The sequence below is a fragment of the Chelmon rostratus genome, chromosome 7 (assembly GCF_017976325.1).
Source record: "Chelmon rostratus isolate fCheRos1 chromosome 7, fCheRos1.pri, whole genome shotgun sequence".
In the NCBI taxonomy this organism is placed as follows: domain Eukaryota; kingdom Metazoa; phylum Chordata; class Actinopteri; order Chaetodontiformes; family Chaetodontidae; genus Chelmon; species Chelmon rostratus.
This window is the reverse complement of record NC_055664.1, coordinates 20976219-20988292: the sequence shown is the minus strand read 5'-3', so window position 1 is coordinate 20988292 and position 12074 is coordinate 20976219. Positions and strand designations below refer to the sequence as shown.

General features: G+C 42.3%; 1 protein-coding gene across 1 annotated transcript in view; it reads left to right on the top strand.

The window, feature by feature from the left end:
• The first annotated feature begins 229 nt into the window (after positions 1-229).
• The window catches only part of pitpnm3 (PITPNM family member 3), an 82691-nt gene continuing 70846 nt past the window's right edge, over positions 230-12074 (top strand). Inside the window, exon 1 of the mRNA XM_041940616.1 lies at positions 230-533. Within this exon, the coding sequence (XP_041796550.1) occupies positions 509-533 (25 nt within the window). The 5' untranslated portion in view covers positions 230-508. The remainder of the gene's footprint in view (positions 534-12074) is intronic.

Genomic DNA, 12074 nt, shown 5'->3' with positions numbered 1-12074 from the left:
ACGGACGCCCTTCAGCAGCCGCAGCCGCGGACGTGCGCGCACCGCTGGAGGCAGTCGAGCTGCAGACCGTGGCTCGTTCGGAGGAACTCCGGCTGATGTTAGCGGCGGAGAGGAGCAAGCGAGCCGGAGCTGGGTGGGCATGACATGCGAGCCAAGTCTGCACAGATACAACAAATACCCAAAGTATGTCTGCGGCAGGGGCGGGTCGACGCTCTGAGGGACTTAACACAGGTGACTGAGCGCACAGCTGCGGATTCTCCGGTTTTCTGAATTTCTCTGTTTTTCCCCCCGCTTTCCACGGTGAGAGGAGACCGACACGGCCACCGGAGCTCCCCGCGCCTGCTTCACCCTGCTTCAGTCCGGCAGGCGTCAGGTGCAGCAGGCAGGAAGAGGGACGGAGGAAGAGCCGCTGCTTGATTAACTATCTGACAAAACGTCTCTGCGCAGAGCAACGCGACGCTGTTCCCGAGTGACCGCAGACAGGCAGAGACGCACAGGAGAGGACACTATGTCAAAGGAGACCAGGGGAAAAGGTAAGGGGACACTGCACGCAGTCTCGTGCTAACAGGTAGAAACGTGCGTCTCGTGCTGCCGGACGCTGGCGCGCACAGCCGCGTGCTGCATGGAGGCAATCTGTAGGAATGCGCGACGGTCTAAGCGGACCTGCGTCTGTCAGACAGCCCGGGTCGGTGGACTGTCCAGCCCGGTCCGTCCTTACATCTGTCTGTCTGCCATTCAGGCGCTCTGTCCTGTCTGTCTCTGCGCGTCACAACCAAATGTGTGACCCGTCAGATCCTGTGACGCTGCAGGGTCAAATGTAGAAGAAGAAGAAAAAAAAAAGATGAGGGATTCACCAAATATTGACACGTGAGCTGTTAGTGACCTACAGACACACCTGCAGACCTGAGGTCAAAGGTGTCTGCTATCAGCTGTCAGCGCTGTATGTGTGACCCTATCTAAATATGGCGGGTGACTCTGTTAGTAGTAACAGCTATTTAAATTAAGGAAGTGACCACATGGTAAAAAAAAAATAATAATAAAAAAGTGTAGCTGTAATTCTCATCAGGTCACAGAGCCTGCAGGTGGAAGACAAACACATTGTAGTCTATGCTGCTCTATTTCCAGCATTAGACAACAAAGCAGCCAGGACAAGGTTAAACCAGGAGAAATGAAAATGGATAATCCAGAGTCCGGTGCATTGCTAATAATAGCGGGCAGTTTTTCATGCAGCTCATTTGATTGTTAAATTGGACGCGTGGTATGTGAGAGAGTTCTGGCCGGACGGCATCAGCGAGGCCTCTGATGTTGTGACCTTTCTTTAGCATAAGAGCTTCATTGTTGCTCATTCAAAAGATTCTTTTGCGGCTCAAATGTGCCACCTGTTGCATTGTGGTGTAAATTTATGCAAAAAAAGAGAAGAAAATGCAGTGATTCAGGTTGTGTTTTTACTCTTTGTTAGGATTGCATCCTATGCACGGCATCATTTTGTTTCAGATTTTGTATTGTGTACAAGATTGCTGATATGTTGTTTGTTTCTTCCTTTCTAGACCTATTTTTGATGGTTTTTAATGATAGAGATAAATCCAAAGTTCAAAGGCACATGATATCGAGTTGGTGTAAAACCCTGTTAACCGTGCTAGCAGAAGCAGCGTGGTTGCGTTAATCGTACTGACACTTTCCTCGAGCCGGAGGTCCTGGCTTTATTCCCTTGTGTCGTCGCGCATCTGCCCTGCTGGAGAGCCTTTGAGCAAGTCACTGAAGCTCTTCCAGCTTCAGGCTTGCGGTTCTGTTCATGGTCTTTGTGCTCTGACCTTTTCCACGGGACGAGAGTAGAAGGGGAATTTCCCTTCAGGGATCAATTAAAATATCAGCACAACTCAGTGGAGGAAATAAGCCTCACATCAGAGGGGAGATTTTATGCAGCGTGGTTTGGGCTCTAAAATGTGCCTATGTTGGATTTACAGCAGCACCACCGCTTGATAGGAGGGTGCAGCGACATACAAAGTGGAACGTATCTGAAATATTTACCATTTTACAACAAGCTGATTCAAACAAAGAGCCAGGCAGAGATCAGGAGTTGCATTAACCCATTAGACTCTGGATTTCCCCATTAAATTCTCCATTTAAGTCTCCTGAATTTAGAAAGAATGTATTTTCTGTATCTGTTTGTTCAGCTAATGTATATAAATTTTGGTTGAGTGAGTTAATCCAGACAGAGACGAATATTTTTATGATGGCGCCTTTAAAACCAAGAGGAAATAATCAGCTTTTCTGCATCATTTTCCAAAGTTCTACAAACATGAAAGGGAAGCTCACGTCAAGGTCTGTTAACAGGTCTTGGGGAGTACCACTAACTCCCATGAAGCCTTTTTAGGCTTGACCAGGAGCTGCACAAATACTGATAAAGTGACTCAAGTGACATCACTTGAGTGATGTCACATGAGTCAGTGATGGTTGGTTTGTAAATAAAAGAAATCCGGTGGTGGGAAGAAATTAACTATGTCCTGTTCCTCATCTCTGCTTGAGGCTAACAGCTCAAGGCTACATTAGCTGATACTAGCATAACACCCCCACATCTCCAACTGAACTTGGTTGGTGGTCCAATTGTTGGCATTGTGGGTAATGTAGGCCACAGATTATGAGAAGGAAGAAGAATATGAAAAAAAAGACAATATCTCTGATCCTGCTGCATGGATTTTCGATTTGTTTCAACATTTTGAATCCATCAATGATTGAGGAGTGCAATCCTAAACCAGTGCAGAACTCTTTGAAGAAGCATTGGCAATGTCTCCAGAATTTGAGAAACAGTTATGAGGATTTGGACAAACACTGGCAGCACAGCACATTCAACATGAGGTATAAACTAATAAAAGGGTTTATAAAGGGTCCAATTCATGATAAAAATATAAAGGCGACTAACAAAAGATGCAGAAGATCCTCTTCATTGTGAAACTGCGGGCCACAGTTTGCTAAGGGTTTGTTTCTATGTTCATTATTTGTGTACCAGTTTGTTTAAATATACATTTTTGTACAAAATGTCAGCTACAGCCCCTCAGGCCGACGAGTTTGTTCTCCTCGAGAAATCAAGCAAGCGGTTCTTTTTTTAGGAGACAATCCCACAAGACAAATTAGATTCCCTGAGCGCATGGAAAAACTATTTTTTTATCTCAACAGCTGCAACTGGATGTCTTCTCCAGTTAATCTTAATTATGTTGCATTGATCCTCACCATAAAATTCACTCGCTAATGGAAGCTCCACTGTGAGGCTGTACATGATTTCAGCAGAGCTCTATAAAAACATGTTAACCCTGTGATTCTCCAGCAGGCCGGTGGCAGGTTGATGGCAGCCTTCAGTGTGTGTGAGGTTTCTGTTGGTACAGTCATATCTCGAGCATGCAGTGCATCATTATCGCTCGACCTCCGTTCACAGTGCGACTTTTGAAGTAGAGCTCGTAGAAACACTCACCAAGAAGGCCAGGACAGACTTTTAATTCCATGACTTTCACTTATGTACGCAGATGTTATCTCATCATTTTCAATTATCAGAGGGCTGCAGGGGATTCCATACATGTTCTTATTCTAGATTAAAATTTCTGTCTTTATTCTCTCGAGAGAACGTGCACTATTATCTAGAATGGGGCCCGTGGAACAAACAGCAAGGATGATATACACATATACGCATGGTGTGTATTTCATTATTGAACTATTACAGCCAGGGTTTATAGACTAGCTAAGCTTTACAGTTTGCAGTGCCTTTTTTCAGCTTCTGCAGAAACATGGCCTTGTGCCCAGATTCACCAACTGTCAATTAAAACCGAAGAGAGCCCCAGTTTTAATCATCTAAATATTGAAAGATAATTTGAGCAGAGTAATAAGGATTTAGGAATGACGAGGGCTGTGCTGAGCAAAGCTTCCTCGAAATGAAGCAGGTGCTGCGCAAACTTAAAAGAATATTAATGGATGTCTCATGTGGCCCGTTCAGATCCTCCACCGCATAGGTTTACGCTAAAATATCTCAACAACTACTCGATGGATTGTCTTGAAATTTTGTGAAGACATTCATTGTTCCAAGAGGATGAATCCTGATGATTTTGCTGAACCTCTGATTGTCCCTCTAGTGCCATCATGAGGTTAATATTTGCATTTTTAATTAAATTTCTTGACAAATATTTGCTGGATTCCCCCTGAGACTTGTGATCCCTTCACTTTTCCTCTAGCGCCACCATCAGGTGAAAATATTAGTGCTAATTAGCAAATGTTAAAATGCTAGCATGTTCAGCAAGGATCGTGAATATAGAAAATATACTTGCAAAACATTGAATTGTTAGTATTGCCATTGTTAGCATGCTGGCATTAGCATTTAGCTCAAAGCACCACTGTGGCTAATACAACCTCACACAGCTGCTAGCATTGCTGTAGCATGTTGCTGAATAAACATTCAACGAGGATAACTGGCTGTCAGCTATTTCACAACATGCTTCTTGTTTAATTTTGCTTTCTGTTGGACATACATACATATACAGATGCTCAGTCCCAGCCGCGCTCTTCTTCTCATTCAAACACTTTCACACCTGCGAACATCTTGCTCTTTTCATTGGCCGCTGAGGAGTCACATGACAACAGAGGCTGCATCTTTTAATGAGACCAGCTGGCATTGCAAGTCAAACCATACAGTCTTTAGTTACACACCTGTTTCTCTATCCTTGAGGCTGCCCCCACCCCTTTGCATGAGCCGTGGCTTGAAGCCATGCAGGTAATATGCTGCCAAATCTCTTTAAGAACTTTTGCATTTCTAATCACTCTCAGTCATCTCTGTCATACCCCCTCCCACAGTCTCACTGACCCCAACTGCTTGTCCTTCCTAAGACTTAATGGACCATTCCGGGCCTCACTGTGAGCCATAGCACCATTTTGCATTTTATATTCCTCATAGTTGATGAATCTGGATCAATCTGAAGGGTTTTTTTTACTTGTTGTCCAAATAAAATAAATGGGTAGCCTACCTGCTGTTTTTCTGGGATTCAGCATCAAGCTAAAAATAGAGCTGCAGGATGCTGATGAACAGTCTCTCTCTTTCTCTCCCTGCTTCCATCTCTCTCTCTCTCTACAGGTGAATAAAGTGAATGCTAACCATTTACCACTATTTTAGTGTTAGCATTTTCGTTTGATGCTCTAAGTGTCCACAAAGCCAGGTCTTTAAGGTTTAAGACATGATAAATACTTTATATATACAGTACTATACTGCAACAGCTTGCTGGGTGTAGTGCGGTCGCACTGGCAAATGGTCCCCAGACAGCCTGTTCAACAAGCAGCTCCACAATGTTCTCTGAATTCTACAGAGGCGTGTGCTAATGCATTCCGCCCATGACCTCTGTTATTTTATTTGATCATACAAAACAGTGTTAATTCAAATTTAATAGCTGTTTGTCATGGGGGAGCACACTGGGCCTGTGTCGGGGAGCAGCTATTCACAATGCACACAGCAGCTGGCCCGCTGCTATTTGAGGCTCACCTGGAGCCGGGCACCAGTCTACATGTTGTTTGTCACAGCCAAATGTCTTGACGTCAAACTGATTTCTGGATGCAGAGTGGAAGGCAGAAACCGCTTGTTTAGCCTCTCCCTTCAGATTTCTGGCTACGAGGAAGCACTCATGCTCTTGAAATAGACTTTTTGAAGGCACAATTACTCAGCTCTCTAATACTAGCCTCTTAGCAAACACATTTATTAAGTGGAGTAAATGTTTTAGGTGGGGTCATACATTTTGGGTTTCTGCTATTTTCCATCGCTGAGTGACTGGAAGCACCTGTCAGAGAGCATCTAGCTGAACTGTCAGTCACTCTGTCAACTTGTCAACTGGCTTATTTAAACTGTCCATACCAGAGCTGAAATGATTATTATTATTCAGAAAATAAGCATCAATTTTGATAATCAATTGAAATCATTTTTCAAGAAACGACAGCAAAAGACTTGTTGCTTCCACCCTCTTAAATGTGAACATTAACCACTCTTCTTTGCCTCATATGACAGTGAACCGAATGTCTTTAGGATTTGTCCAAAAGACATCACTTTGGGCTCTTGGAGCTTGTGATGGGCATTTTTCTGTTAGATTATTAGATTGTTATTGGATATCCTGATCAGGACACAATACTGTAAGCAATAAGACTACTGTGGAGATGAACTGTTGTTTTTTGACAAGCAGGTTTACAGAAATTTGGGCCATGAGGCTTTGGCTTTGGTCCGTTGGATTTATGACCCACCACTTTACTGTTTGGTTCTTTTTCAACACATAGGGTCATTTTCAGGCCAGCGGGCAGCAGCCTTCTTTAACAAAGCTCTGATAAACCCACTGTGCACCACCTGCCCAGCACCAAAAAGTTAGTGACTTGCTAGTGAACATAGTGGAGTATTTAGAAGCTATAAAACCAGATATTTTTTCCCAGGAGTTGGAGGAGACCAAAAATAGAGCTAAAAGAGGAGCGAATACTGGACTTTTATTTGCCAAGAGGACAGAAACATGGCCCAGAGGTTGTCAGATTTATCTGCACCGATTGGACGTTTTACAAACTATTGGCATCAGTGGAACGTGGCTCCGATTGTGGCTGATGGATTTTTATTAAGGTGTTTATTGCTTTCGTCTTGACGTTCAGTGATCCAGGTTTATTTATTTATTTAGGTATCTATTACTTTGACTTAGATATTCAGTTTGACAGTTACTCAGTTTCTAATAAAATCAAAGATTGTTCATTTCATTTTCTTTCGCTCTCTCTCGCCACACTCACACACACACACACTCCTCTATACCATTTCCAACAGTGTTTTTATCAGCCGATTAGTCGGCTATTGGCCTTCTCCGGCTACAAACCATCGTGATATTATTACCCCTTAAAAATCTACTATCGGTCGATGTCTATTTAGGACGCGGTCACAGCTGAGGTATACAGTTTGTGATCTTTCCACTGGGAAGCTGTGGTGAGCTGATTGCCTTCTCACCCAGTGCCTATCCAATTTAAAATCATTAGAGCATGGACTTAATAATATAACCCCTTCACATGCACTCATTCTCAGTCTGGACATACAGCACTAAATGTGGTCATTGTTGCATAGACTCAAGTGGAGGGTGTGCAGGCTTGGTAATGATGATTATCACCTAGTTGTAGCGTAGCAGTCCATTAAGAGTCAATGCCAAGTTCTGATCTGCGTAGCTGCAGCGCAGATAAATAGCATCCAGGAGGATAATGCCTGGAAGGTGAATCTGTGACTGATTCAACATTTTTGAGGAGAAATCAATCTCCTCTATGTCTCTCATTGGCTGCAGAGATTGATTTTAACTGTGTGCTGAAATGAGGTTTAATTAAATTACAGGACAAGCTATTAATAGCCATTTCCAGCCCGCAGAGGACCAGACAGACAGAATTGATTACCTTTTGCGGACCGTAGGATGTTTACTGTGGCATAAACAGACTCAGCAGACACAGAACCACTGTCGTCGTCCTTTTCTTCGTGTGGATTTGTGTACATTATCATGTCGAGTCAGGTCCTTGTGATTTTCATCTTCCCTGGGGCATGTTGGATGTTAAAATGAGGGGCAGAGGCACTTCTCATTTCCTCCCATTTCTCCGTGCACAGAAGGAAAACATCATTGGATTTCCTCTTGACGTGGGAGATATCGCACTTTGATGTGACTTGTCTAATATTCACGCGGATGCGGTTTGCATCATGAGAGAGCCCTCCTGTCCTCACTCTCTGCGTGACGGCAGCTGTCGCCATCTCTTATGACCCAGTAGCTCTTTCGGGTGATGTTGGTTACCACAAGTTTCTTGTGTATTAAATGCTACTAATTATAAATTGAGGAATTTACCATCTGGTTTGGAGTGAGGGCGATAAGAGGTGAGCTCCGGCTAAACTATTTGTGTGAGTGTTTTCTGACTCGCCGCCTCTTTTAGATTTGAGCAACCTATTTTCAGTATCTTCGTTTTCAATTTGTGCATAAAGCAAGAAGTGGAAATGGAGGAAATTTGAAGAAGAGTCCAAATATTGCAAAAAAGCTTAGACGCTTGGCTTAAGTGGAGAAGTCTGTGCACCCTTAACCTCCACCAACATCCACTTAACAAACAAAAAATGGCGGCAGATGAAAAGTCTTCGGATGTCTCAAGATGCACTAATTATTTGTTGAGTTGAGTTTAGACACTGCTGTGCTTTCATAAATATTTCACGCAGTTGTACTTGACTTTGGTATTTCCACTCCAGAGGAGATTAATCCATTTTGTGTCAGGAGTTGCCACACTTTCCACTCTGCGTTGGCTTTTTGAGACGCAAGTGCAGTTGTGGAGGAAATGCTTATGCATGTGTCCTGCGAGATGAATTCAACTGCAATTAAAGCCAGATGTGTGATGAACCCCTAGATGATCAGATACAGTATGAGGGACCCAGCGGCCACAAAACCAAATTAAAGACCATTGCACTTTTGACCTATATGGTTTTTATACATATATATAATATCTACTCAGAGCCCACTGGGGCCTGAGGTGCTAGATCTCAATTTCTGGGATAATTTGCTCTAAAAAATTGCTGCCCTTTAACTAACCCCTGAAAACACACACTTAACAGGCTTTGATATACTTTATCTTGTTTTTACCTCTATTGTTTGAATATTCACTGTTTAACATGGCTTTTACTTGTAATATTTTATGACATTCAACAATTCACCGAATAATCAAGTTTAATTTGTTGTAAAAGTTGGGTGGAGATGCATTTCCAACTCATTCTCTATACAGCTGGAGGCAGTTGTGCAGTCCAAAGTTAGTTATTATCTTTTTAGTATGAGTTTTGGCAGAGTAGTTGCGGCATATATGTGTAATAGGAAAGATAGAAAGATGAATGAGTTCAATTATAAATCTTTCAGGAGCTGCACTCGAGCTATTTCTTACTTCTCTCCCAGCTACCATCCCAAATCCGTCTTCAACAGCTGCCTTCCATAGAAAATTTTCCATTTATATTGCAGCCCTACAGCTTAATGCGTCTGCATTGAATTTGCCTTAAATCATATGTGTCTAGTGTGCAATTTACACTGAGAATCAGTGGAAAATGCCATATAGATTAGTAAATTATAGGGTTTGTTGCAGTAGAATAACCTACATCAGAGAGAGATGTTCTCCCATTGTGAAAACCATATAGCATATGACTCATACAGGGTGGAATATGTTCACTGATTATACTGTTAACATTCACTCATCACAGATAACTTGATTTAGCGTTTCAATTCATAAATACACTCTGGGCACATCTGCAGCAAATCATCACCACGGATACAGCTGGATATTGATTTAAATCCTGACCCGTCCTGTGTATTTATCTTTTAGGAAAAATGTCAATGTCGTAGAAACCCCTTTTATTTCTTTCTTCTATTTTCTTCCATCCATGAAAATGAAGCATGTGGTAGAATACTGTCTACAGATTTTTATATAATAACTGCAACATTTTCAGGTTCCTTTAAAACACCTGTTTAATTACTCTAACAGGAACTGTGCTGCGTCTGCCGCCTTCCCGCATGTGTTTAACAAAACCGAACTAAAGCATCTATCATTCACACCGCCAGACAAATACCCTCAAAGCAAAGCCAGGTGGCCTCTGCTGAGAGCCAACTGGAGGGTGAAAGATGCAGCCCACTAGGTTTTCTGTTTGCAGCGAGCTTCGGTGATTCTCCTCTGGTGGAGTCACTTCCTTTCTTTGTAAACTGCTTAGAGCATGATACCAGACCAGGGAAGGTACAAGTCCTTTTTGCTGTTTCTGTGGTTTAGTATCTAAAATGAATGTAGATTAAATTTTGCTTGGTGTGTTAAAAGGCCAGTGTCTAAGATTTACAGGGATTTATTAGCAGAAATGGAAGATATTAATCATAATTCTAATATCATCAGTGTATAATCACCTGAATAGGAATAATTGTGTTTTTGTCACCTATAGAATGAGCTCTTTATTTCTACAGAAATGTGTTAACACACATTAACCCTCCTGTTGTGTTTGGGTCCCTTTCTCATGCATTTCAACCAAGCAGTCCAGTCCAGTCCAGTTCAGTTTAGTTTAGTTGGTTTTACATCAGAACGTAGGAGCGGGCGCTTTGGCCAAAACCTTCAATCGCAATGCAGTATATGTGTTATTTTATATTATGGTAACGGTATACATCACAGTATAATTACTGTTAATTAAGAAATGGTTTGAAATAACCATACTAAACCATACTTCATCACATTTGATTATTACCATATAAACTAAAACAACGTCACTTGTGACACTTGAGTTAAAAACCAAAGACTCAAAACAATAAAATTAACTTCCTTTAAAAATGTAAGCTTTAAGGTTTCATATGAAAACAACAGAGGTGTATTATTACCACCAACTGTTGCTCTCAGGTCACGTGGTTTGGGCAGCTTACCGTGATCTCACGTGATTTGATGATCACGTGGACTGCCACATCGTGTTAAACAACCAGGATAAACAAGGAAGGTTCCTGCAGTATCTCTCCTCAGCACAAGCTGCCTCTCACTGAAGGAGCTGCCCAGAGTGTCCTGCATGGGGTGGGACATGTTCTCTATCAGGGATGATAGCTTAGCCTCATCATCCTCCTTTCTCCCACCACCTCCACCTGGTTGAGGAGGAATCCCGGGACAGAGCTGGCCTTCTTAACCACTGTGTTAAGTCTCCTCCTGTCAGTGGTCGAGTGCCCCCTGACTCCAAAAGGCCTGAGTCTCCTCAGCAGATTTGCTGCTGTGGCCTTTATGTGTACCACATTTGTATTCTCAGTCCAGACCTGTTTGTTATTCAGGTGAACACCCAGGTGCTTGTAAGATTCCATCAGCTCTATGTCCGTTCTCTGGATGTTGACTGGTGTAGGAGGGGAGTGTTTGCACCTGTGGAAGTGCACCACCAGCTCTTTGGTTTTCCCTGCATTGATCTGGAGGCGTTTCTGCTGGCACTAATCCACAACTCCCTGGGTCAGTTCTCTGCAGTCCGTGGCATCCCCATCTGTGATGAGGCGGACAATTGCAGAGTCCAGGATGCTCTTTTCATACCCAGTTATGATCCTATCACCTGTTACCAATCAACCTGTTTACCTGTGGAATGTTCCACACAGGTGTTTTGGAGCGTTCCACAACTTTCTCAGTCTTTTGTTGTTCCTGTCCCAACTTGTGTGAAGCATGTTACTGGCATCAAATTCAGAATAAGCAGATATTTGCAAAAATTAATGAAGTTGATCAAAAGAGCATACCTCAAAAAGGATTAGCAAACCATCACATTCAGTAAATCACTTGAGAAAAAGAAATGTATATCTTGGTTTTCCATTAATTAAAAAAAAAATATGTTCATGTAGATGCAGATCTTCGGATTTAACTTACAAACATGAAGACAGGTCTTGTTTTGCAACTTAGCTTGTTGGACAAGCCACCAGACAAACATTTACTGGGGAAACGTGCACTGCAAAAGTCAGCTTACAGGCCAGGTAGATAATTAGCTGCTCAGCTGCTGCACATCAAACAGCATGGAAACGGACCTGCAAATGACTTTGGTCCAGTTAGATACCGGTGTGGTCCGTAAAACCCCTGCTAATAGCTCACTGTCTGCCCATGACATGAAGGCTACAGTGCAAATTTGTTAACTTTGTGTCTCGTTGCCTCTGGTGTTTGACACTGGCAGCCTGCTGTTAATCAGCTGCTGTTAATCAAACACACCAACGTCCTCAGGCAGCTGAGAGAAAAACAAGCATTTCGGTTATTTTTTTGCATCCTTTTAATAATCATAAAAAAAAACCCTATAAATAAATATAAACTAAAACACACATTGGCATTATTTTTGATTACAAAAGATGATTATTCAGTTTGACTTTTTTATTTGGTTAAACCTGCAATGATTTAGTTTTTGGCTACTGCAATTTTCCCAGCTTGGGATAAATAAAGTCTGTCTGTCTGTCTGTCTGTCTGTCTATCTATCTATCTATCTATCTATCTATCTATCTATCTATCTATCTATCTATCTATCTATCTATCTATCTATCTATCTATCTATCTATCTATCTATCTAT